Here is a 23,285-nt window from a genome sequence, read left to right on the forward strand (position 1 = left end):
TGGAGGCCTGGCCTCATTTTGTTAATCTGCTGGTCTGGTAGAGGCCATGAGACCCACCTGGCCATGGTATCCTAGTCCAGAGTCACTACCTTCTCTAAGGAGTTCTCCCTCACTCATGGTAAGGATTTTGGAAACTTAAGATAAAACAGAATGATCCTTTCCTTTTTGTCTTGGATTCCTGATTAAATTCAAGACTTGTTTTTTAAAAATAAGAATTTTAGAGTTATCTCAGGGCTATCAGAATGAATATGTTTGTGCTGTATGTGCAATCTTTGTGTTTTTCTTTCTTCTGCCTGTGGCTTACAAAGGAAAGAGAAGCTACTAAAATAGCACATTTTTCAGACCATATGGAGATTCTAGCCAGTGGTGTAGATTCTAGCCACTTACACTAAGACGCCAGCAACATATTGGCCAAAGTGAGTGCCCGGTAGAGGTTATTAGATGTAGTTGTGTGACTTAAGAAACATTTACTCAGTGTTTCCTAAATGACCCTTGAGAATTTCCCGATAACCCTTTCCATCTGTGAGTACTAAAAAACAAAGCCAAAATTCTTGTTTGAGATCCAGGCAGTGGGTTAAATATAGACATCATTCTATGCTCTCAGCAGCTAGACCCTGTGGGCCCTGATGGATGGGAAAGGCTCTGAGCTTCTCAGAAGAGAGTCAGGAAGACAGACAGACAGGATGGATCTGTGTACAAGCACCTGGGGAGCTGACTGTGGGAGTGTGTGTGGGTGAATTAGATGAAGTTGTCCCCTTCTAAAAACAGATCATCTGGAGAACAGTTGGTCACAGGCGATACCAGCATGAAAGAAACACCTTCCTTTACTCTCCTAGTTGGGAGGATGGGCTAGGGAATCACACCTGTCCAGGGAGAAATAAGAGATCTGGGTGGGCTGACATGAGCTCACATCTCACAGCCCCCTTCCCAGGGCCCTGGTCCTTAGCCCTTACCCAGGTAAGTAAGCTCTTTTTTTTTTTTTTTTTATTTAAATAAACTATCTTAGTCATGAAGAATGAATATAAAGCAATGAATACCTATATTGTAAAACAGTAAAATTAATCCTCCACAAAATCTTCTCAGCACACTTCCTAAGATCCAATTCAACTAGTGTGATAATTAAATAACATTAAAATATGTCCAATCGTAAGGGGTAAGAGCAGCATTTTTATTGAAGATGAGAGAGAGAAGCTTGGGATCTTTAGAGGGAGGTAGTCAGAGTCTAAAGGCAGCTGGGAAGGAGGAGGGGCCGAGAAACCTCGAGTAATAAAAGCTGTAGGTGTTTGTGATTTCCTTCTCCACCGCAAGGAAAGCCTTACTAACCCTACTTCCATCCCTGGAAATGAGATTCGAGAAGGGCCTCCGTTTCCAGTGTTTAATATCTTGTATCTGCCAGGCATCTCAGGAGTATCCTGTTGGATAACATTCAAGAAAAATAGTCAAGGAAGTGCCCCCGAGGGCTCCGCCACACTGGGCCCGCTGCTGTGCTTTTCTGAAACATCCATTTATTAACGGAGCCCCACTATTTTTAACGTGTTCCAGGCCCTAGCACAAAACACAGATCTTAAAGAACGCTTATGCAGAATCCATGCTGAGTCTTTGCTCCTCGACCGCCCAGTTGCTGCCAAGTCGGGTGATCGTCTGGCAGAGGTGGGTAATGTCGCCGCGCCTTGTCCCTGCAGGCCTCCCTGCTGCCCCTGGGAGTTGTGCTTCCCTCACCATGGGCAGCTGAGGATTCCAAGGCTTCCTTGAAAGTATGCTGCTAGCTGCATTTCTAAACTGCTTTTTCCCCCTGGAACTCTTCCTCCCTTTGTACTTCTTTACCCCATTTTCCTCCTAAGGATCACCCTTTTCTCTTGATATTACTGGAGTGGGGACTGTGCAGAGACAAATGTTTTCTCCTGTTACTTCTGAAAAAACCCTCACTTTCTCCAACCTATAGCATCCCAGTTCCCAGCCAGCTTCTTTTGCTCCCTCTCTGAGAACCACTGTCCTATTTCTATGTGGCTGTTTCCTTCTCCCTTTCCTGTGATTACCCTCAGAGGGGGAGAATTATTACAGTTGAGTGTCTTGGTCAGTTCATAGTGTGTTAAAAATGTCTGTTCTCAAGACTTGGGATGTTTATCCAAAATATGCTTTGACTGTGTTTAAAATGAGAAAGTTCAGAAAAATACAAGTGGATTACTTGAAAAAATCAGTAGAAAAGGGTAATGAAGGTCAAAATTGTTTTTAGCAATCTCTTATGTTTATATGCCTGCCTCAATTGTGCTAAATTTTTCATTAACAAATGTATTAGACTGAGTGCATTAAAAAAAAAAAAAAGAAGGTCAGGTACAAGAGGTGGGCATTGTAAATTTTTTAAAGGAGTTTCTAATGTTTAATCTTAATTCGTCCTCCTCCTTTTTCTGTCCTCAAAGAAAACAAAAGCCTGACACAATTCCTTTACTCCTTGGAAAGTTGTTGTGTCGGGCGACGGGAAGATTAGATGCTGGAATCAATCAGACTGAAAGGCCCAGGCATCCACCTTCATGTGAAGCACAGGCTGTGTCCTGAGCTGATGGGACCCTCTTCTGATGAGGGTGGTACCCTCTCTCCGCAGGGCTGGAGGGCCTCTTATTACTTCTGAGATACATGTCAGTGGTTGACCATGAAATCCTGCATCTTCCCTGCCCCCAAGAGATCTTTTCAGTCACCTTATTTATTTGTTTAATTTTTATTAGAGTTGATTTACAATGTTGTGTTAGTTTCAGGTGTACAGCAGAGTGAATCAGTTGTACATATACATCTATCCTTTAGCCCAGACCCAAACTGAATCCCCTGCAAGACTGAGCACCTAAACATTACCTAAAGGGGCCTTCATTTCAGGCCTGGGCAAAGAAACATGCTTACCAGGAGGGCTGTCTCTGAATCTGCTGATACAGGTTTGCTGTATCAGGGCTCAGTCACTGAGGCCAACCATCACTCAGGGTGGCTTGCTGCCAAATGCAATGTCGTTCTGTGGGGTTTGGTGCCCGCTTCCAGGCAGCACTACCTTTGAAATTATCACCTAATTACATTAGTTTATTTAACAAGCCATTAAATAGATAAACGGCAAGTTGACCCTTCATTTATGGTTCTGTAAATTTATAGTCAATGCGTACCCTTGGGGCTATTTGCATTTGGGAAAGGAAACCAAAATCACAGGTCTTTTAAAATGCATGTTTTAAAATTGATCTCGCAAGTAATGCACCTGAAGGCTTAAATGCTGTATATTGTCTTTGAAGAGGAGTGGTAACATCCCTCAAGCTCACAGCTTCCAAAACAGCCTGCTAGTGTCTTGAATTGATGATTTGCTTGTCTCACTGATCTAGTTCCTCTTTCAGTGATTTTCTGTTTTCCGTGTTTTATCCTGCTTTTCACACAGTGTGAAAAGGAAAGGCTGACTTTCCCAGTATGGGAAAAGTCATTGTTGCCCTCAGGAAATAAGAGAGTGAGTGGAAATGGCCGCCCCAGAGCCTGAAAGCTCAACTCCAATGTCCTTTCCCTGGGTAGCTCACAGGCTTCTCAAACACTGTGGGAATGACAGTTCCCACACTGGGGTCAGCCCAGGGTGCTCTGTTTTTAGGCCCTCTTACTTTCTTTGCTTCCCTTCTGTTACCTTTTAGCTGCACAAATTACCCATCTTTGGTGTTCTAAAATCTACCTGGATTCTAAAATCTCCCCTCCTATCAAAAATTACTCTCATATCCTATCAAGTCCTTCTATTTTAAATTTCTGAATCTGAACATTTACTATTATGAGGTTATGAGTGCTTAGATTATTTTATGTTATTTTAGACTCCAAATGAAAGGCCAAGTGACTTTCGGGATAATATCCTACTAAATCTAAAGTCCATTTAAGAGACCAAACAAGCAAGAACTTGAAAGAAAACTCTAAAACAAGACTTTTGATTCTTTTAATTGCTCGTTTGCTATATTCCATGTGCACTTAAATGCATTGTCTCACAAAATCCTAACTACAGCTCTATGAGGTAGGTGATGGTAGTTTCATTTTAGAGACAAGGAAACTAAAGCCCAGATCCGGGAAGATCCCACATGCTACGAAGCAACTAAGCCCGTGCTCCACAACTACTGAGCCTGCGCTCTAGAGCCTGTGAGCCACAACTACTGAGCCTGCGTGCCACGACTACTGAAGCCTGCGTGCCTAGAGCCCGTGCTCCACAGCAAGAGAAGCCACCACAATGAGAGGCCCACGCACCTCAACGAAGAGTAGACCCCGCTTGCTGCAACTAGAGAAAGCCCATGGGCGGCAACGAAGACCCAACGCAGCCAAAAAATTAAATAAATAAATAAATAAATCTTTCCATTGCACACTAAAATGAATCACTAATGAATGAAATTCAAACTGAAAAATATTGATTTAAATGTTTAACAAATGGCTAGAGTAGGGAGGACTTCCTAAATGTGGAAGCAATAGAAAAAATTACAAAAGAAATGTTGACTAGATTTGGATTTTTTTTTTCTTTTTTTGCGGTACACGGGCCTCTCACTGTTGTGGCCTCTCCCGTTGCAGATCACAGGCTTAGGACGCGCAGGCTCAGCGGCCATGGCTCACGGGCGCAGCCGCTCCGCGGCATGTGGGATCTTCCCAGACCGGGGCACGAACCCGCGTCCCCTGCATCGGCAGGCGGACTCTCAACCACTGCGCCACCAGGGAAGCCCTGCCTTAAACATTTTTAATAATTACTTCTGAGAACTGATTATAAGAAATAATGACATACGAGCAAAGACACATTTGCAAACGTGTTCACCATCTTTACAAATTTGGAAACACCCTTAATTTCCAATAAATGACATGGTTACTCTGTGACACACATATATAGTAAATCTATCAAGTAAAGTTCATTGTCTCAGAGAAATTTTAGCAGCCTAGGGAGAAGTTCACAATATAATGTTAAGTGAATGTGGCAGACTAAATAAAGGCTATGTACAGTGTGATCCCAGTTTTTCAAACTAAAAAAAAAATCTATATACAAATATTTTAATACAAAAAATACACTGACAGGTTAATAGGGGTCACATCTGGGTGATGGGTTTTAAGTGATATTTATTTTATTTACATCTTTCTGTATTTTCTATTTTGAGCACATACTACCTTTATCCTCAGAACAAGTGTTAATTTAATTTTATTTTTTTAAACATCTTTACTGGAGTGTAACTGCTTTGCAATGGTGTGTTAGTTTCTGCTTTATAACAAAGTGAATCAGCTATACATATACATATATCCCCATATCTCTTCCCTCTTGCATCTCCCTCCCACCCTCCCTATCCCACCCCTCTAGGTGGTCACAAAGCTGATCTCCCTGTCCTATGTGGCTGCTTCCCACTAGCTATCTATTTTATATTTGGTAAATACGTGTATTTATGTGCATATATGTCCATGTCACTGAAGTTATGGTGCAGTGTTGTTTGGAGGAAATTTATAAAATTAGATAGATAGATGACAACTATTTCAAAACAAAGCAAAGCTATATGTATAAAAAGGATTGGAGAGAAATGTATCAAAATGCCTATAGTGGTTGATTTAGTGTGATGGGATTATGCGTGTTCCCTTCCCTCCTTTTTCTCTATCCTTTTGTAATGTAAAAAAAGATAAACAACCACTTATACCTTACAAACTTGAGGGGATATGATTAAATTGAACTGACTAGATTAATATTTTAATACATGAGGTCCTGGGCTGTGCAGGACACTGGGCTGAGGGCTGGAGGCTCCTGCAGTCCTGTTGAGTTTTCGGTGACTATCAATAGGAAGTTGCTAGAGTAATGGAACAGCAGAAAGGGCTGGGGACAGGCGTGCTATTTTCACTGTTGATCAGGCAAGAAATCCTCCTGACACATCAGCCTAGGAAGAAGAAATACAGAAAGAGCCAGAGTGACTATTAATAAATTAATGAGGAGAACAAGTAAATAAATCATTAGAGTCTTATGTGGCAGTGACACAGCAAAGACACAGGACTGTTCTGTTGTTTCAGTGAACATTAAGGGAGCTCAGTTATTCATTACCATGTCTCCTCTTTTGAGGAGAGAGACCTTTCCTTTAAAGGTGACAGATGTGATGCTTATTTATAGATCCTAAGTGATCCTGTTTGTTAGCATGGAGAAGAAGCCTGCTTTTCAAAAGGCTGTAGGGATATTAAAATGGGTAGGATCTTTCAATGAATACCTTGTCTAGAAGAGAAAGGGATACACATTTAAATGTGTTCCTGAAGTAAACATTCCATAAAGAGACCATTTGACCTTTATTAATTATGAACATCTGCTGGGGCCCTCCTGTTATAGCATCTCCATTTTATGAGGCTGAGGAGTGTGTCCTGAACTCATAAAACTTCTGGGAAAGACATAATATGCATTAACTTTTGTTTCCCAAATTATTCTGCGACTCATTTATCAAATACATAAGGATATATAAGCAGCTCCTTTACCAGCCCCGTGAGAAATGTGAGCTGTCAGGAAGTTCAGGTGACAGTCTTCTCTGATTCAAAGGAATCAAATCATGTCGTCCTCAGTATGTTCTCATTCCTCAAGGTCTAGTTAGGCATCACCTCTTCTGTGAAGCCCTCCCCAACCAAAGCCCCCCTAATAGAATCAACCTCTGCTTCCTGTCCGCTTCTGTAGCGCTTTCTGTTCCATAGTCTTGGGCTCATGTGTGTTGGATGCGTCCTCTACACCACTTACTCGGGCCAAAAACCTCGTCTTGTTCATCATCGTATCCCGCCATGACAGGCACAATGCAGTTGCTCAATTTCTTGAGTTAAATTGAATGTTCACTTGCAAATAGCATACAAAACATATTCCCAAAGTATTTAGGTCCTTTCCAGAGGAAAAGTCCAGACTCAGTGACTCAAGGGATGGAGGGCCAGCAAGAGGAGAGAATCCCTATATTCTATTGTGGTGTTTGCAGAGAGGGTGGGAAGGGGATTGGGGACTTCCTTCCCTTGCAGCCAGTGTGGTTGGAGAGAGACAGACAAAGAGAATTTATCTCATTCATCCATGAATAATGAATGATCTACCACCAGGGGCACTTCTGGACCGAAACACACTGTTTATTTGTCAAGGGATGCCTCATGAGCAGCACACTGGCCTCTGCGAGAGAATTGAGGCAGAAGAAGGCTGTGTTGCTCTGAACCAGCCATGCAAGGACATGCATTGAGTACAATTCAGAGGAAATTTTAGGATGAAAAGAAACATCCTGCAGTGGTAGAGAATAAGAGGATATGATTCAGAGAGTGTTGGAATTTTTCCCGTCTTAAGTGGAATAAAAACTGACCTGCAGAGTCTTTTTTTGCTTTGAGGTTTGTTGTGTGTGCCTGAGCTGTGATAGTGCCTGTAAACAAGGTGCCCATTTGGGGGAGACCTAGGCTTTTCACCCTGTTTTGTGTGAGGTTTGCTTCTCCTCAACTTTGAAACTGCCCTCTGCTTTGAGCTGCTTGTTTGCCTGGGCCTGTGACCGTGTGTATTGTGCAGCAAAATCAGTTGTTTATTTTGCTTCTCTTGAGACTGTTTCTAAATGTATGCATTTTTGGTTTTGTGTTTCAAATAGGAAAACTCCAGAGATGACAATCGAACTCTGGTCCATCAGCTTTCCAACGAAAGCAGGCTCTCCATCACTGACTCTCTTTCAGAGTTTTTTGATGCACAGGAAGTTCTGTTGTCTCCAAGCTCTTCAGAAAATGAGGTTTGACCACTGTTTTCAGTTAGGTGCCTCCAAAATCTCTTTTGCTGCTTTACCCGTTCAGTAAATACCCATATTTAGAAACACTAAACTCAATGGCTCCTTTTTATCATTACGTTCTGAAGATCTTCTTATAACTCATACCTCAAAAAGCATAAAAAGATACAAGATCTTAGGGAACAAAAATTATGAAAGTAGGTGTTGGGCACATCCTGGTTTCTGTTACTTGATTTGTTATACCTCTTTTCAATTGTAGGTTAATGATTTTGACTATTAGCTGTTTGATAATGTATTATTTCCACTACAGGGTCAGAAGTTAGCACCTTGTATATTTTCTCATCATTGAATTTGCTCTATAGTAATTTATAATATAATTATGGTTATTATAGTTATTATAATATGGTTGTTATAATTGATTTATAATTATGTTCTGAGTGTGAGTACTGATCATTTTACCCCTTCGGTATAGAAGTACTAATACTTTTTATCGATTAATTTCCATAGAAGATACTTTTATTCACAAATAGTTAAAAGACATTTGTAACTCTTTCTAGTCAAACGCTAACAAATTCTGAAAAAGCAGTCTGAATTAATAAGAATGTTTATAATAACTAAAATCTGGGGTTTACATGTGTTTTCCTTGTGAGAATGAATCAAGAATGTATAAGAATTTTAATAACATATTTTCTGTAAGCATCCCCTAGGCAGACTGGTGTATGGGCCTTTATGAAAACAGCATCCAAAATCATGTCTATAGGTTTATAATGTGTGGTCTAAAATATTTGATCATTTGAAGTAAAGGCTTTATGAAATCTGGCTTGTCTACTCTAATGTATATTATTTCTTCTTTCCCATAGATTTCTGAAGATGATTCATATGTCAGTGACATAAGTGACAACCTTTCCTTAGATAATCTCAGTAATGATTTAGATAATGAGAGACAGACTTTGGGTAAGATTTAAATTGTTTGATCTCTGAGTGTTTGGATCTTTACAGAATACCAGTAAGCATACATAAGGTACCTGCTACAAACAGAGAACTTAGCAAGTTCTACATCAGAAACTTAAGACATGGTCCCCACCCTCAAAGTTTTATAATCTAGGTGGGACATGGCACTCACATGTGAAAAATTTATTCATTCAAATACATTTGTTGGCTAGTGCAAATTTCTATTTTATAAAGTAAGGTTATACCAATTATCATATAAATATCAAAAATTAATACTACAGATGTTCCTTATTTGGTTCAACATTCTCTCTGCAAACATATTAGAATATAGCTTTTTTCCTTTAGGTTTCTAGTGGTTTTCATAGTTTAGGAATTCAGTAGCACTTATATTGTAGAAGGTCTGGTCTAAGCGGTAATTTAGCTTCCGATTCTTCAAGATAACACATTTGAGAGTTAACAAACTGCTCCCCCTGTGGGGGTAGGGCTTAAGGTACCCTGAGATGTCCCTTTATTACTGGTTGATCCCAAGACTGAAAATGATGCCCAGGAAATGTTAGTTGGAACCGTGGCGGGTACCTGGAATGTCTGCTATCTCCAAACAGCTCTGATTTAGGAGTTCAGTAAGCAGACTGAAGCCTGCTTAGGAAGGTGACCTATCCTTAAGAAGAATCTTCCCATTGGACAGGTCTCTATGAGTCCTGCAGCATCAAATACTCCCAGTCTTGGTACTCAGCATGCTTGGGGTCTCTAGATTTATCTATGCCAGAACACCACATATTTTTATATCTACATGGAAGACAAGGACCATGTCAGTTCCTTTTTGATGTATCAGTGCTTGCCACCTCAGTACGTGTGTGAAATACGATGATGATGAGTTGTCATTTGAATGTCAAAAAGCCAACTCATTGGGGGACTACAAAAAAGGCAGGTAAATTTACTGTTCTCTGAAAGAATATCCTTTCAGCATCACACCTGCTAGAAGTCAGAAGCTCATTATGCTCTGTATCTTCCTTGAATTGTTTCTGGAGAGATTAATCCTTTGGTGGAAAAGTCTGAGAACCAGTGATTTAAAGGCAAAGACCAGTAATATAGGAGCAAGTTCATGCGCTACTTGTTTTTGTAGAAAAATAAGGAGGCGAATTGAAAGAGAAATGAGGAGGCATCACTTATTCCCTTGGCAAACAACACACACACACACACACACACACACACACACACACACTAAATGGGAACTCTCATTGTGGATGAAGAAGACGAACAAATGCTGAAGTCCTCCTTCTGTTTGAGGCCTTAGGGAGGGGGCCGAGAGGAACAGAGGTATAGAGGTTCAGAGGTCGAAGTTGGGAACAGAGGACTTGCCCCCGAACCTAAGACCACAGCTGTGCTGAGTTGACACCAGCCAGGAAAAGCATATAAGAGGTGAAGGCTGTCTCTCTATCTTATTCCACAGCCATTTTGCTAGATTACTGACCAACATTTTCTTAGCTTGAACAGACACTGGGCCAAACCTAGCTTTCTTCTTTGGCAGTATTTGGAAGATTAGATTTCTGCACATCAGTACTCTACTGAAAAGATTGTATGTAGAAATAAACTTTGCATCTTAGGACACAGTATTGCCTACAGCAGGAAATAGGATTTATCCAGGTCTTGATAAATTACCACACTAGAATTTCTTTGAGCCCTTAGTAAATGGTAGGTATTTAGAATGTTTCCTATTAATTTACCCCCCCACCCAAATCAGTAGGCACATAATAGGATCTGTCACTGTGATGGGTGCTGTGTGGAGGTTCAGTGGTTAGGAATATAGATTCAGGGACCAGATTTCCTCGGTTAACTCCAGCCCTGCCACTCACTGGTTATGTGTTCTAGGGCAAGTTACTTAATTTCTCTGTGCCTCAGTTTCTTCATCTGTAAAATGGGGCTAATAATTCTGTTTATCTCAAGAGGTTGTTGCAAAGGATAAGTGAGATAATATATGTAAAATTCTTGAAAGGCTGTCACAGAGTAAAAGCTATGTATGTATTAGCCATTAGTGGTAGTAGTAGTATAGTATTCTTTCAAAATTTAGTGTAATCAAAGAAAGTATTTTGAGATTACATGGAATGCTGTTTTTAAAGACTGTCATCATTTGCAGCTATTTACTTGACTTTTGCCCGTGTTGAGCAATTAAAACAAATTCGGAATTTAATTGGTTGCTTAGATTAACATGAGACTTCAAAGTATGACCTCACTTTCATATTCTCCTGTTCATCAAAGCAACCTCGTTATTCAGAGTGATCGGCTTTATAATAAAATACCACTTTCTCATATGTTGATGTAATGCAAAAGATTTCATTTGAAAATAGGCTATGTTGGGGTGGGAAAAGAATTCCAGAGCATGAGGTAATGGAAGTTGTCACAAAGGAAAAGATTGATAGGTGTAAAAACCTAAGATGTAAATGTTTCATTCATTAAAAAACTGCATAGTCCAAATGTAAAGATAAATGTCAAATGGGGATTAAATTGTAAAACAAATACAAAAACAAAAGATTATGTCTTAATATATAAATAGGAAAGCGGACAATTCAGAAAAGAAGAAATGTTCATGAAATTATTCCAGACCACACTAGGAATTTTTTTAATGTAGGTTAAAACAAGGAGATAGCGCTGTCCACCTAACGATTTGCCAAGAATTCAGAACGAACGCTGACAAGCCTGGAATGGTCTCAGAACATGGACACTGGTATATGCTTGCTGATAAATGGGAAACTGATACAGCCTTTTTGAAGAGCAGTATGATCCTATGAATCAGTATATGGTTCCCACTTCTGTATATTCTAAGAAAATAATCAGATATAATTAAATATCTAAGAATATGAATATTCACTACTTTTTTTTAGCAAGACATTGAAACAAATCTAAAAGTCCAACAACAGATGAATGATTCAATAAATTATAGCTTATCCATAGCGTGGAATTGTTTTACAGTCATTAAAAATGATGTTTTAGAAGAATTTTGAATAGCATGGAAAAATATTTATGTTAACTGATTAAGCAAAACATTCAACTATACAAACATTGTCAGCTATATGGAGAAAACACTAAATGAAAATACTCCAAAATATAAATGGCTACTATTTCTGGGTAGTGGGTTAATGGATGACTTTTGTTTCCTTTATAATTTTCCTATAATATAAACACAATTGTTTTACCAGAATTGGAAACGATTTTTTTAAAAGACTTTAAAAGTTTTTATCAGAACTTGAAGCGCTTTAAAAAAGAGTTTAAAGAGTTTAAAAGTAACCTGCTCTGGGCATAGCAATCCAGTTTCCAGTTTTATTCTAAGTGCATAGAAGCTATGAGGAACTAGCCTTTGATTAGGAGTATGAAGACCTCCCCATGAATAAAGTCCACGAGTTTTAGTGTTTATAATTTTTGGTACTTCATTTAGCTGCTCAGAATTCTTTTTATTTTCTGACTTCAGCCATAATCTGGATAACTGAGATTAATAGTATCATGGCATACTTGCTCAGTAAGGTGGATTTTTTTTCCTTTTTAATAGTAAAATAAAATGAAAATCCTTATAAGGCAACCAGGCTTATTTCCCTTTCAGAGCCTGTTCTCCAAAGTGGAGGGGAAACCAAGTCCAAAAGAAGAACGTGCTTGCCGGCCCCGTGCCCCAAGTCCGGTAACGTCAGCTTGTGGAACATCCTGAGAACGAACATCGGGAAGGACCTGTCTAAGGTGGCCATGCCGGTGGAACTCAATGAGCCCCTCAACACGCTGCAGAGGCTGTGTGAGGAGCTGGAGTACAGCGAGCTCCTGGACAAGGCTGCCCAGACACCCAGTGCCCTGGAGAGGATGGTGAGCACCGCAGGCGCGGTGGCCACTCCCAGGGCCCCGCAGAGCCAAGATGGGCACAGCCAGGGCTCCTGTCCCTCCGGTTCCCATCTGGATTGCCTGTCAGATCGGTTCATTTCCCAGCCGCCTCCGCTTCCCCTCCGCCTGGCTGTTTTCAGTCACCTGGTCAGGAATTGCCACTGGGCGCGGCTTCCCTGTGACAGCTGCGGCCTGGGGGTAGTTCTGCTCTGTGGTTTCGGGCTTCCTCTTTCTCCAGAACCTTCCATGGGATTGTTCTGATATTGCCTGGCTGGAAGACATGTCTTGAGGGCTGTCTGAGTATTTATTTTTACTACCCTGAGCGGATAGAACTTAATTTTTGGAGCTGGTTGTTTTGTTTCATCCAGGGCAAATTTCCCTTGAGAACGTTTTTGTTTATTTTTGGAATTGTCCTATCGGCCCCTAAATTTTTAGAAAATATCATTCACTCACAGGTTTCACATCAGAAAGATTCTTTTCCCCCCCACCGCACTTCTTTTTTTTTGAATTAATTTTTATCAGAGTATAGTTGATCCCACACACACACTTCTTATTTTATAGAATACGTTTTTTTAAAAAAACCTCATCCTAGAAAGATTAACCTTCTGTTCTCTACTCAGTATCAATTCTAATCAAGTGATAGGGCTTCTGATGAAGGGGTCTCCAAGTATTTCTCATCCTTCCCCTGTCTTGTGGAGATGGGGTTAGGGGTACCTTAGTGGCAAGACTGTGGCCAAATCAGCCCTTTCTGTGACTGTGGCTATTTGTTCTTCAAAACTGAGTGTCTCTTCCTCTTTTTGCCTCCTGGTATGTTACCTGCTCAACAGAAAGGTCATTGTTTGTGTGGGATGCTGGGACATGAGTGTCTTCCGCCAAATGCAGCATCTCTGCCCTAGGCATTTGCTGATTGGCTAAGTGGGACAGCACGCCCCCAGCCTCACGGAGGGACCCAGCTATACATCACCTCTCACTGTTGGAGGCCATTGCTTTCTAAATTGTACACATTCTGCAGTTTAAAACCTCATTAAAACTTCAGTTTCTTCCGTGATTTGAGGATTAAGGGAAAATCTTAACTACTGGTTGAAAGAGACATCCCTGTCTCATCCCATACTGTCTCCTGGGACTTCTCCCATCAAAGAGATTTTCTTTCTTGATACTAATGATAATCAGAGTAGGAGAGAAAAACAAGCTGTTTATTTTTTGTCTTCTTTGTTACTCTTCCCCAGAGAATTTCTGTGAACAAAGGGAGGCAATTAGCTGCCAAGGCAAGTGTTAAAAGTTATCATTCGTGGACAGTGCTTTTCTTTAAAGAAAATGATTGGCTCTGAAGATGAAAGCATTCTTAAAAGGTGTTTCATTCTCGTAGCAATTTAGAGACCGTTCGGATGTCAGCTGATTGAGTGGTGTCATTGACGTTGAGAAGAAGTTTGAGGAAAGGCACCAGTACATTAGGAAGGGAAAGTTCAGGAAAGAATTGAGGACGAACCTAGCCCATGGATTGTGTTTACTGCTCTGAGTATGAAGGTCAGCTCTACCCCTGCAGAGATTCTCTCTCATATTGTCAGCGCACAAGGAGGATGCTTCGTTCTGCCTGCTCCCTCCCTCCTCTCTCCCCCTACATCATGAATGATACCAGATTCTTTTGTAAATGTGTTATATGTTAAATTGTGAAGGTGATTCAGGGTTGATTCAGCATTCCATGTAGACGTGTGACCTTGCTGTTTATCAGGTAGCAGACATCTGAGGAAGCAGAGAGAGGAACAGATACCCAGGTTTCAAGAACAGACTGAATTGAGCATAGCAAATTGATTTTTATAAGCTCTCCAGCTGCTCTAGAGTGTTCTATACACTTTAGTGTGAGGTGGTAAGTGACCAGTTTTCAAAAGTCTGTTGAAAGTTATGTGACTGGTGAACATTTAAGAAAGGCACACAGCTTTTCTTTTTCCAATATAAGAAACTTCATGAAATGAGCTGAGAAGAGGAAATACTGAGATTATTATTCTGTACTAGAAAGGAAAATTTGCTATTGCTACTTAGGTTTAATTTTTTGCCCCTTGGCCCTCAAAAGACCAAAAAGGATACAGACACACCTCAGAGATATTGCGAATTTGGTTCCAGACCACTGCGATAAAGCAAATATTACAATAAAGTGGGTCACATGAATTTTTTGGTTTCCCAGTGCATATAAAAGTTATGTTTACATTATACTATAGTCTATTAAATGTACAATAGCATTATATCTAAAAGAAACAAGGTATACACCTTAACTTAAAAAATACTTTATTGGGCTTCCCTGGTGGTGCAGTGGTTGAGAGTCCACCTGCCGATGCAGGGGACACGGGTTCGTGCCCCGGTCCGGGAAGATCCCACATGCTGCAGAGTGGCTGGGCCCGTGAGCCATGGCCGCTGAGCCTGCACGTCCGGAGCCTGTGCTCTGCAGCGGGAGAGGCCACAACAGTGAGAGGCCCGCGTACCGCAAAAAAAAAATACTTTATTGCTAAAAAAATGCTAACCATCAATGCACCAGAGCCTTCATTGAGTGGTGGTAGTAACGTCACTGATCACAGATCACCATAACAAGTATAATAATAATGAAAATGTTTGAAATAATGTGAGAAGTATCAAAATGGGACACAGAGACATGAAGTGAGCAAATGCTTTTGGAAAAATGGTGCCAATAGACTTACTTGATGCAAGGTTGCCACAAACCTTCAATTTATAAAAAACGAAGTTTCTACAAAGCACAATGAAGTAAAGCACAATAAAGCGAGGTGTTCCTGTACTGTGGCTCTTTGTTGCCCTGAAAGGGGAACTGTGAAAAATGCTGAGACCCTCACAGCCACAGCCATTAAAGGATTTTGCTCATTTCATGTTCACCTATAGTTTTCCTTCCTTTTCCTTTTTGAGTTTTCATTTTTCCTCCCAGAAAAGCAGAACTTCTTAAAAGGCACTGTGCTCTGTCCCAGGCGCAGGAAATGACTCCCAAAGATTTTCTTTGGTCAAAATGAGGTTTTTTTTTGGTTTCTATAATATCAAATTGTGAATGATTAAACTTAGCATGCTTATTCCTGAATTTATTTTGTATATTGGAGTAGAGTTGATAAACAACGTTGTGTTAGTTTCAGGTGTGCAGCAAAGTGATTCCAGTTATACATACAATACATGTATCAATTCTTTTTTAAGTTCTTTTCCCATTTAGGTTATTACAGAGTATTGAGCGGAGTTCCCTGTGGCTTATTCTTGAATTTTGAGGGAAGTTTAGCTTTTTTAATACTCTTCGTCCCTCTCCTCCTCAAAAGCCTTAGCACGACCTCAGGATTCTCAGACAGTGGCTGGTTTAGAGGGACTGACTCACCATCTTGAAAGGCATCTTGCAGGCATCAGACTAAATGGACAATCTGAAAAGGTCTGGTCCACTTGTGCCTGGGCCAAAATGAACACTATTTAAACCTACAACTTGAAACCAAAGTTGGTTTGGGTGTCTTTAAACCAGGGACAAATCTTTGGCTTTTCGAGATAAATTGTAAAGAGAGAAAGAGAGGTTTTATTTTGTTCATGTCTTTGTTCGTAAAAATAAATTTCTTGGTGATGGAGAAATAACCAGGTTCTCTCCGCTCTCTCTAGGTGTACGTGGCAGCCTTTGCCGTGTCCGCATATGCATCTAGCTACTTCCGCGCTGGGAGCAAGCCCTTTAATCCAGTTCTTGGAGAAACATATGAGTGTATTCGTGAGGACAAGGGCTTCCAGTTTTTTTCAGAACAGGTGGGTATACACCCTTTTTGTTTGTTGGGAGAAGTTGCTTATGCCTCCCATTAAATGTGCTTTTGAAATATTTATATTCCACCTTTCACTGGCTTCAAAGCAACTGAGATAATTACAGTGCCTTTACACATAAAGAGAGGGATCAGTTTCCTTCTACTGAAACCTCTCTGCCACCCATGGGCATAAATACGCTAGCCAGGCTGAGGCTTTTTTGGCCATATGCATCGTCAGAGCCCTTCCTGTTGAAAGTTGTAGTGGAGAGGGACTTTTTTTTTTTTAATTTTATTTAATTTATTTTTTTATACAGCAGGTTGTTATTAGTCATCAGTTTTACACACATCAGCGTATACATGTTAATCCCAATCACCCGCCCAATTCAGCACACCCCCACCCCCACCCCCTGCCGCTTTCCCCCCTTGGTGTCCATACGTTTGCTCTCTACATCTGTCTCTCAGTTTCTGCCCTGCAGACCGGTTCATCTGTACCATTTTTCTAGGTTCCACATATATGCGCTAATATACGATAGTTGTTTTTCTCTTTCTGACTTACTTCACTCTGTATGACAGTCTCTAGATCCATCCACGTCTCAACAAATGACCCAGTTTCGTTCCTTTCTATGGCTGAGTAATATTCCATTGTGTATATGTACCACATCTTCTTTATCCATTCCACTGTCAATGGGCATTTATGTTGCTTCCATGACCTGGCTATTGTAAATAGTGCTGCAATGAACATTGGGGTGCATGTGTCTTTTTGAATTATGGTTTTCTCAGGGTATATGCCCAGTAGTGGGATTGCTGGCTCATATGGTAGTTCTATTTTTAGTTTTTTAAGGAACCTCCATACTGTTCTCCATAGTGGCTGTAACAATTTACATTCCCACCAACAGTGCAAGAGGGTTCCCTTTTCTCCACACCCTCTCCAGCATTTGTTGTTTGTACATTTTCTGATGATGGCCATTCTAACTGGTGTGAGGTGACACCTCATTGTAGTTTTGATTTGCATTTCCCTAATAATTAGTGATGTTGAGCAGCTTTTCATGTGCTTCTCGGCCATCTGTATGTCTTCTTTGGAGAAATGTCTATTTAGGTCTTCTGCCCATTTTTGGATTGGGTTGGTTGTTCTTTTGATATTGAGCTGCATGAGTTGCCTGTATGTTTTGGAGATTAACCCTTTGTCTGTTGATTCATTTGCAAATATTTTCTCCCATTCTGAGGGTTGTCTTTTCGTCTTGTTTATGGTTTCCTTTGCTGTGCAAAAGCTTTTAAGTTTCATTAGGTCCCATTTGTTTATTTTTGTTTTTATTTCCATTACTCTAGGAGGTGGATCAAAAAAGATCTTGCTGTGATTTATGTCAAAGAGTGTTCTTCCTAAGTTTTCCTCTCAGAGTTTTATAGTGTCCAGTCTTACATTTAGGTCTCTAATCCATTTTGAGTTTATTTTTGTGTATGGTGTTAGGAAGTGTTCTAATTTCATTCTTTTACATGTAGCTGTCCAGTTTTCCCTTCACCACTTATTGAAAAGACTGTCTTTTCTCTATTGTATATCCTTGCCTCCTTTGTCATAGATTAGTTGGTCATAGGTGTGTGGGTTTATCTCTGGGCTTTCTATCTTGTTCCATTGATGTCGTTCCATTACTGTAGCTTTGTAGTATAGTCAGAAGTCAGGGAATCTGATTCCTCCAGCTCCGTTTTTCTTTCTCAAGACTGCTTTGGCTATTCGGGGTCTTTTGTGTCTCCATACAAATTTTAAGATTTTTTGTTCTAGTTCTGTAACAACTGCCATTGGTAATTTGTTAGGGATTGCATTGAATCTGTAGATTGCTTTATGTAGTTTAGGCATTTTCATAATATTGATTCTTCCAATCCAAGAACATGGTGTATCTCTCCATCTGTTGGTATCATCTTTAATTTCTTTCATCAGTGTCTTATAGTTTTCTGCATACTGGTCCTTTGTCTCCCTAGGTAGGTTTATTCCTAGGTATTTTATTCTTTTTGTTGCAATGATAAATGGGAGTGTTTCCTTAATTTGTCTTTCAGATTTTTCATTATTAGTATATAGCAATGCAAGAGATTTCTCTGCATTAATTTTGTATCCTGCAACTTTACCAAATTCATTGATTAGCTCTAGTAGTTTTCTGGTGGCATCTTTAGGATTCTCTATGTATAGTATATCATGTCATCTGCAAACATTGACAGTTTTACTTTCTCTTTTCCAATTTGTATTCCTTTTATTTCTTTTTCTTCTGTGATTGCCGTGGCTAGGACTTCCAAAACTATGTTGAATAATAGTGGCGAGAGTGGACATCCTTGTCTTGTTCCTGATCTTAGAGGAAATTGCTTTCAGTTTTTCACCATTGAGAATGATCTTTGCTGTGGGTTTGTTGTACATGGCCTTTATTATGTTGAGGTAGGTTCCCTCTATGCCCACTTTCTGGAGAGTTTTTATCATAAATTGGTGTTGAATTTTGTCAAAAGCTTTTTCTGCATCTATTGAGACGATCATATGGTTTTTCTTCTTCAATTTGTTGATATGGTGTAGCACATTGATTCATTTGTGTATATTGTAGAATCCTTGCATCCCTGGGATAAATCCCCCTTGATCATAGTGTATGATCCTTTTGATGTGTTGTTGGATTCTGTTGGCTAGTATTTTGCTGAGGATTTTTACATCTATATTCATCAGTGATATTGGTCTGTAATTTTCTTTTTTTGTAGTATCTTCATATGGTTTTGGTATCAGGGTGATGGTGGCCTCACAGAATGAGTTTGGGAGTGTTCCTTCCTCTGCAGTTTTTTGGAAGAGCTTGAGAAGGATGGGTGTTAGCTCTACTCTGAATGTTTGATAGAATTCACCTGTGAAGCCATCTGGTCCTGGACTTTTGTTTGTTGGAAGATTTTTAATCACACTTTCAATTTCATTACTTGTGATTGGTCTGTTCATATTTTCTGTTTCTTCCTGGTTCAGTCTTGGAAGGTTATACCTTTCTAAGAATTTGTCCATTTCTTCCAGGTTGTCCATTTTATTGGCATAGAGTTGCTTGTAGTCGTCTCTTAGGCTGCTTTGTATTTCTGTGGTGTCTGTTATAACTTCTCCTTTTTCATTTCTAATTCTATTGATTTGAGTCCTCTTCCTCTTTTTCTTGATGAGTCTGGCTAATGGTTTATCAATTTTGTTTATCTTCTCAAAGAGCCAGCTTTTAGTTTTATTGATCTTTGCTATTGTTTTCTTTGTTTCTATTTCATTTATTTCTGCTCTGATCTTTATGATTTCTTTTCTTCTGCTAACTTTGGGTTTTGTTTGTTCTTCTTTCTATATTTCTTTTAAGTGTAAGGTTAGATTGTTTACTTGAGATTTTTCTTGTTTCCTGAGGTAGGCTTGTATAGCTATAAACTTCCCTCTTAGAACTGCTTTTGCTGCATCCCATAGGTTTTGGATCGTCATGGTTTCCTTGTCATTTGTCTCTAGGTATTTTTTAATTTCCTCTTTGATTTCTTCAGTGATCTCTTGGTTATTTAGTAACGTATTGTTTAGCCTCCATGTGTTTGTGTTTTTTACGTTTTTTCCCCTGTAATTGATTTCTAATCTAATAATGTTGTGGTTAGAAAAGATGCTTGATATGATTTCAATTTTCTTAAATTTACTGAGGCTTGATGTGTGACCCAAGATATGATCTGTCCTGGAGAATGTTCCATGTGCACTTGAGAAGAAAGTGTAATCTGCTGTTTTTGGATGGAATGTCCTATAAATGTCAATTAAATCTATCTGGTCTGTTGTGTCATTTAAAGCTTGTATTTCCTTATTAATTTTCTGTTTGGTTGATCTGTCGATTGGTGTTAAGTCCCCCACTATCATTGTGTTACTGTCGATTTCCTCTTTTATAGCGGTTAGCAGTTGCCTTATGTATTGAGGTGCTCCTATGTTGGGTGCATGTATATTTATAATTTTTATATCTTCTTCTTGGATTGATCCCTTGATCATTATATAGTGTCCTTCCTTGTCTCTTGTAACATTCTTTATTTTAAAGTCTATTTTGTCTGATATGAGTATTGCTACTCCAGCTTTATTTTGATTTCCATTGGCATGGAATATCTTTTTCCATCCCCTCACTTTCAGCCTGAATGTGTCCCTAGGTCTGAAGTGGGTCTCTTGTAGTCAGCATATATATGGGTCTTGTTTTTGTATCCATTCAGCAAGCCTGTGTCTTTTGGTTGGAGCATTTAATCCATTCATATTTAAGGTAATTATTTATATGTATGTTACTATGACCATTTTCTTAATTGTTTTGGGTCTGTTTTTGTAGGTCCTTTTCTTCTCTTGTGTTTCCCACTTAGAGAAGTTCCTTTAGCATTTGTTGTAGAGCTGGTTTCGTGGTGCTGAATTCTCTTAGCTTTTGATTGTCTGTAAAGCTTTTGATTTCTCCATCGAATCTGAATGAGATCCTTGCTGGGTAGAGTAATCTTGGTTGTAGGTTCTTCCCTTTCATCACTTTAAGTATATCATGCCACTCCCTTCTGGCTTGTATAGTTTCTGCTGAGAAATCAGCTGTTAACCTTATGGGAGTTCCCTTGTATGTTATTTGTCGTTTTTTGCTTGCTGCTTTCAATAATTTTTCTTTGTCTTTAATTTTTGCCAATTTGATTACCGTGTGTCTCAGTGTGCTTCTCCTTGGATTTATCCTGTATGGGACTCTCTGCCCTTCCTGGACTTGGGTGGCTATTTCCTTTCCCATGTTAGGGAAGTTTTTGACTATAATCTCTTTAAGTATTTTCTCGGGTCCTTTCTGTCTCTCTTCTCCTACTGGGACCCCTATAATGCGAATGTTGTTGCATTTAATATTCTCCCAGAGGTCTCTTAGGCTGCCTTCATTTCTTTTCTTTCTTTTTTCTCTATTCCGTTCTGCAGCAGTGAATTCCACCATTCTGTCTTCCAGGTCACATATTCGTTCTTCTGCCTCAGTTATTCTGCTGTTGATTCCTTCTAGTGTATTTTTCATTTCACTTATTGTATTGTTCATGTCTGTTTGTTTGTTCTTTAATTCTTCTAGGTCTTTGTTAATCTTGCATCTTCTCAATCTTGGCCTCCATTCTTTTTCCGAGGTCCTGGATCATCTTCACTATCATTACTCTGAATTCTTTTTCTGGGAGGTTACCTATGTCCACTTCATTTAGTTGTTTTTCTGGGGTTTTATCTTGTTCCTTCATCTGGTACATAGCCCTGTGCCTTTTCATCTTGTCTATCTTTCTGTGAATGTGGGGTTTTTTTTCCCACAGGCTGCAGGATTGTATTTCTTCTTGCTTCTGCTGTCTGCCCTCTGATTGATGAGGCTATCTAAGAGGCTTGTGCAAGTTTCCTCATGGGAGGGACTGGTAGTGGGTATAGCTGGCTGTTGCTCTGGTGGGCAGAGCTTAGTAAACCTTTAATCAGCTTGACTGCTGATGGGTGGGGCTGGGTTCCCTCCCTGTTGGTTGTTTGGCCTGAGGCGACCCCAAACTGGAGCCTACCCGAGCTCTTTGGTGAGGCTAATGGGGGACTCTGGGAGGGTTCATGCCAAGGAGTACTTCCCAGAACTTCTGTTGCTAGTGTTCTTGTCCTCACGATGGGACAGAGCCACCCCCCCACCTCTGCAGGAGACCCTCCAACACTAGCAGGTAGGTCTGGTTCAGTCTCCCCTGGGATCACTGCTCCTTCCCCTGGGTCCCGATGAATACACTACTTTGTGTGTGCCCTCCAAGAGTGGAGTCTCTGTTTCCCCCAGTCCTGTTGAAGTCCTGAAGTCAAATCCCACTTGCCTTCAAAGTCTGATTCTCTAGGAATTCCTCCTCCCGTTGCCCGATCCCCAGGTTGGGAAGCCTGACGTGGGGCTCAGAACCTTCACTCCAGTGGGTGGACTTCTGTGGTATAAGTGTGTGGGGATGGACTTTTAAAGCACGAAGCATTTGCCCAACTGCAGCTTAGAGATTGGAAGTGTGCACCCTAGCTTGCTGAATCATCCTTTTAGAGCAGAAGCACCCCCTTCAGAAGGGGCAGCACCAAATAAACACATTATTCTTGATTTTAATTTAAGAGGAATCCTTCATTCGTGTATTTATTCATTCCATCCATAAATATTTCTCGAGACTATACCACCTGCCTGTCACTATTCCAGGTGCTGGGATACTGCAGTGGGTGGGAACTGGGGGCAGACAAGAATGCCTGTCCCTTATGCAGTGGATGGACATACCTTATGCTTACGCAGCTTGAGTTCCCTGAGGAGGTTCCACAAGACCCTTCCCGCCTGAGTTAACAGAGAATAATATTCAAGAACAGTATCTATGGAGTCAGCCAGCCTAGATTCAAATCTCAGCTCTCCATTTCACTAGCACTTAGAGCAGTTATACTTGAAGTATAAAGTGTTATATGAAGGTTTGTTGTCGTTATTGACGTATGACAGCATGGTTTGCCATAGTGGAATGTTGGGGACATCGAAAACCTCTGTCAGTAAAGATTTGTTTAGCTAAAATAGAGTGCATCCTGCCTGAGAATAAAGAGCATTTCTCTCCCATCTGGTTAAGGCAGCACCTGAGTGTGTCTACCCTCTGTATATCCCTAAATGTCAGCCTGGGAACATGAAACATCATTGATACATTTCACCCCTCTCAATTCTTAGAAAACTGAGGAAAAAGGGATGGGTTGCTGAAACATTATTTTCCTTCTGTTATCTTGCTGCCTTGTTTATCAGTGGACTGGTATTATGGGAGTAGGAACGGGAGGGTTGTGTGGCTGAGAGACTTATGAAGATGGTGGTTGTCTTAACTGTGAATTATGAACACCGTTCTCTGAAACTCAAAGGAAAATGACTATACAATAATCCCGAAGCACATTTTCAATCGCTTTCCAGTTAGCAGCTGAAACGAGAAATTAAACACTGATATTGGGGCGGTAGGGGGTTAAATCAGTAGTTAAAGGGTAAGATAATCTGATTCAAATTCAACTGGGTTATTTAAATACTAAATCTAAAATGGA

General features: G+C 40.1%; 1 protein-coding gene across 6 annotated transcripts in view; it reads left to right on the forward strand.

Annotated features, from left to right (window-relative positions):
* The window catches only part of OSBPL3 (oxysterol binding protein like 3), a 205,294-nt gene that overhangs the window by 153,247 nt on the left and 28,762 nt on the right, over positions 1-23,285 (forward strand). For 4 of the 6 annotated variants that reach the window (XM_022584900.3, XM_022584892.3, XM_089917598.1 and 1 more), the window contains 5 exons: positions 1,543-1,650; positions 7,581-7,715; positions 8,570-8,663; positions 12,253-12,503; positions 16,143-16,280. In XM_022584900.3, the coding sequence (XP_022440608.1) occupies positions 1,543-1,650; positions 7,581-7,715; positions 8,570-8,663; positions 12,253-12,503; positions 16,143-16,280 (726 nt within the window). The remainder of the gene's footprint in view (positions 1-1,542; positions 1,651-7,580; positions 7,716-8,569; positions 8,664-12,252; positions 12,504-16,142; positions 16,281-23,285) is intronic. The other 2 variants (XM_089917599.1, XM_089917601.1) reach the window with 1 other exon arrangement.

The sequence above is a fragment of the Delphinapterus leucas genome, chromosome 9 (genome assembly GCF_059928025.1).
Source record: "Delphinapterus leucas isolate spDelLeu-1000000601 "Yukka" chromosome 9, BTC_Dleu_Yukka2, whole genome shotgun sequence".
In the NCBI taxonomy this organism is placed as follows: Eukaryota; Metazoa; Chordata; class Mammalia; order Artiodactyla; family Monodontidae; genus Delphinapterus; species Delphinapterus leucas.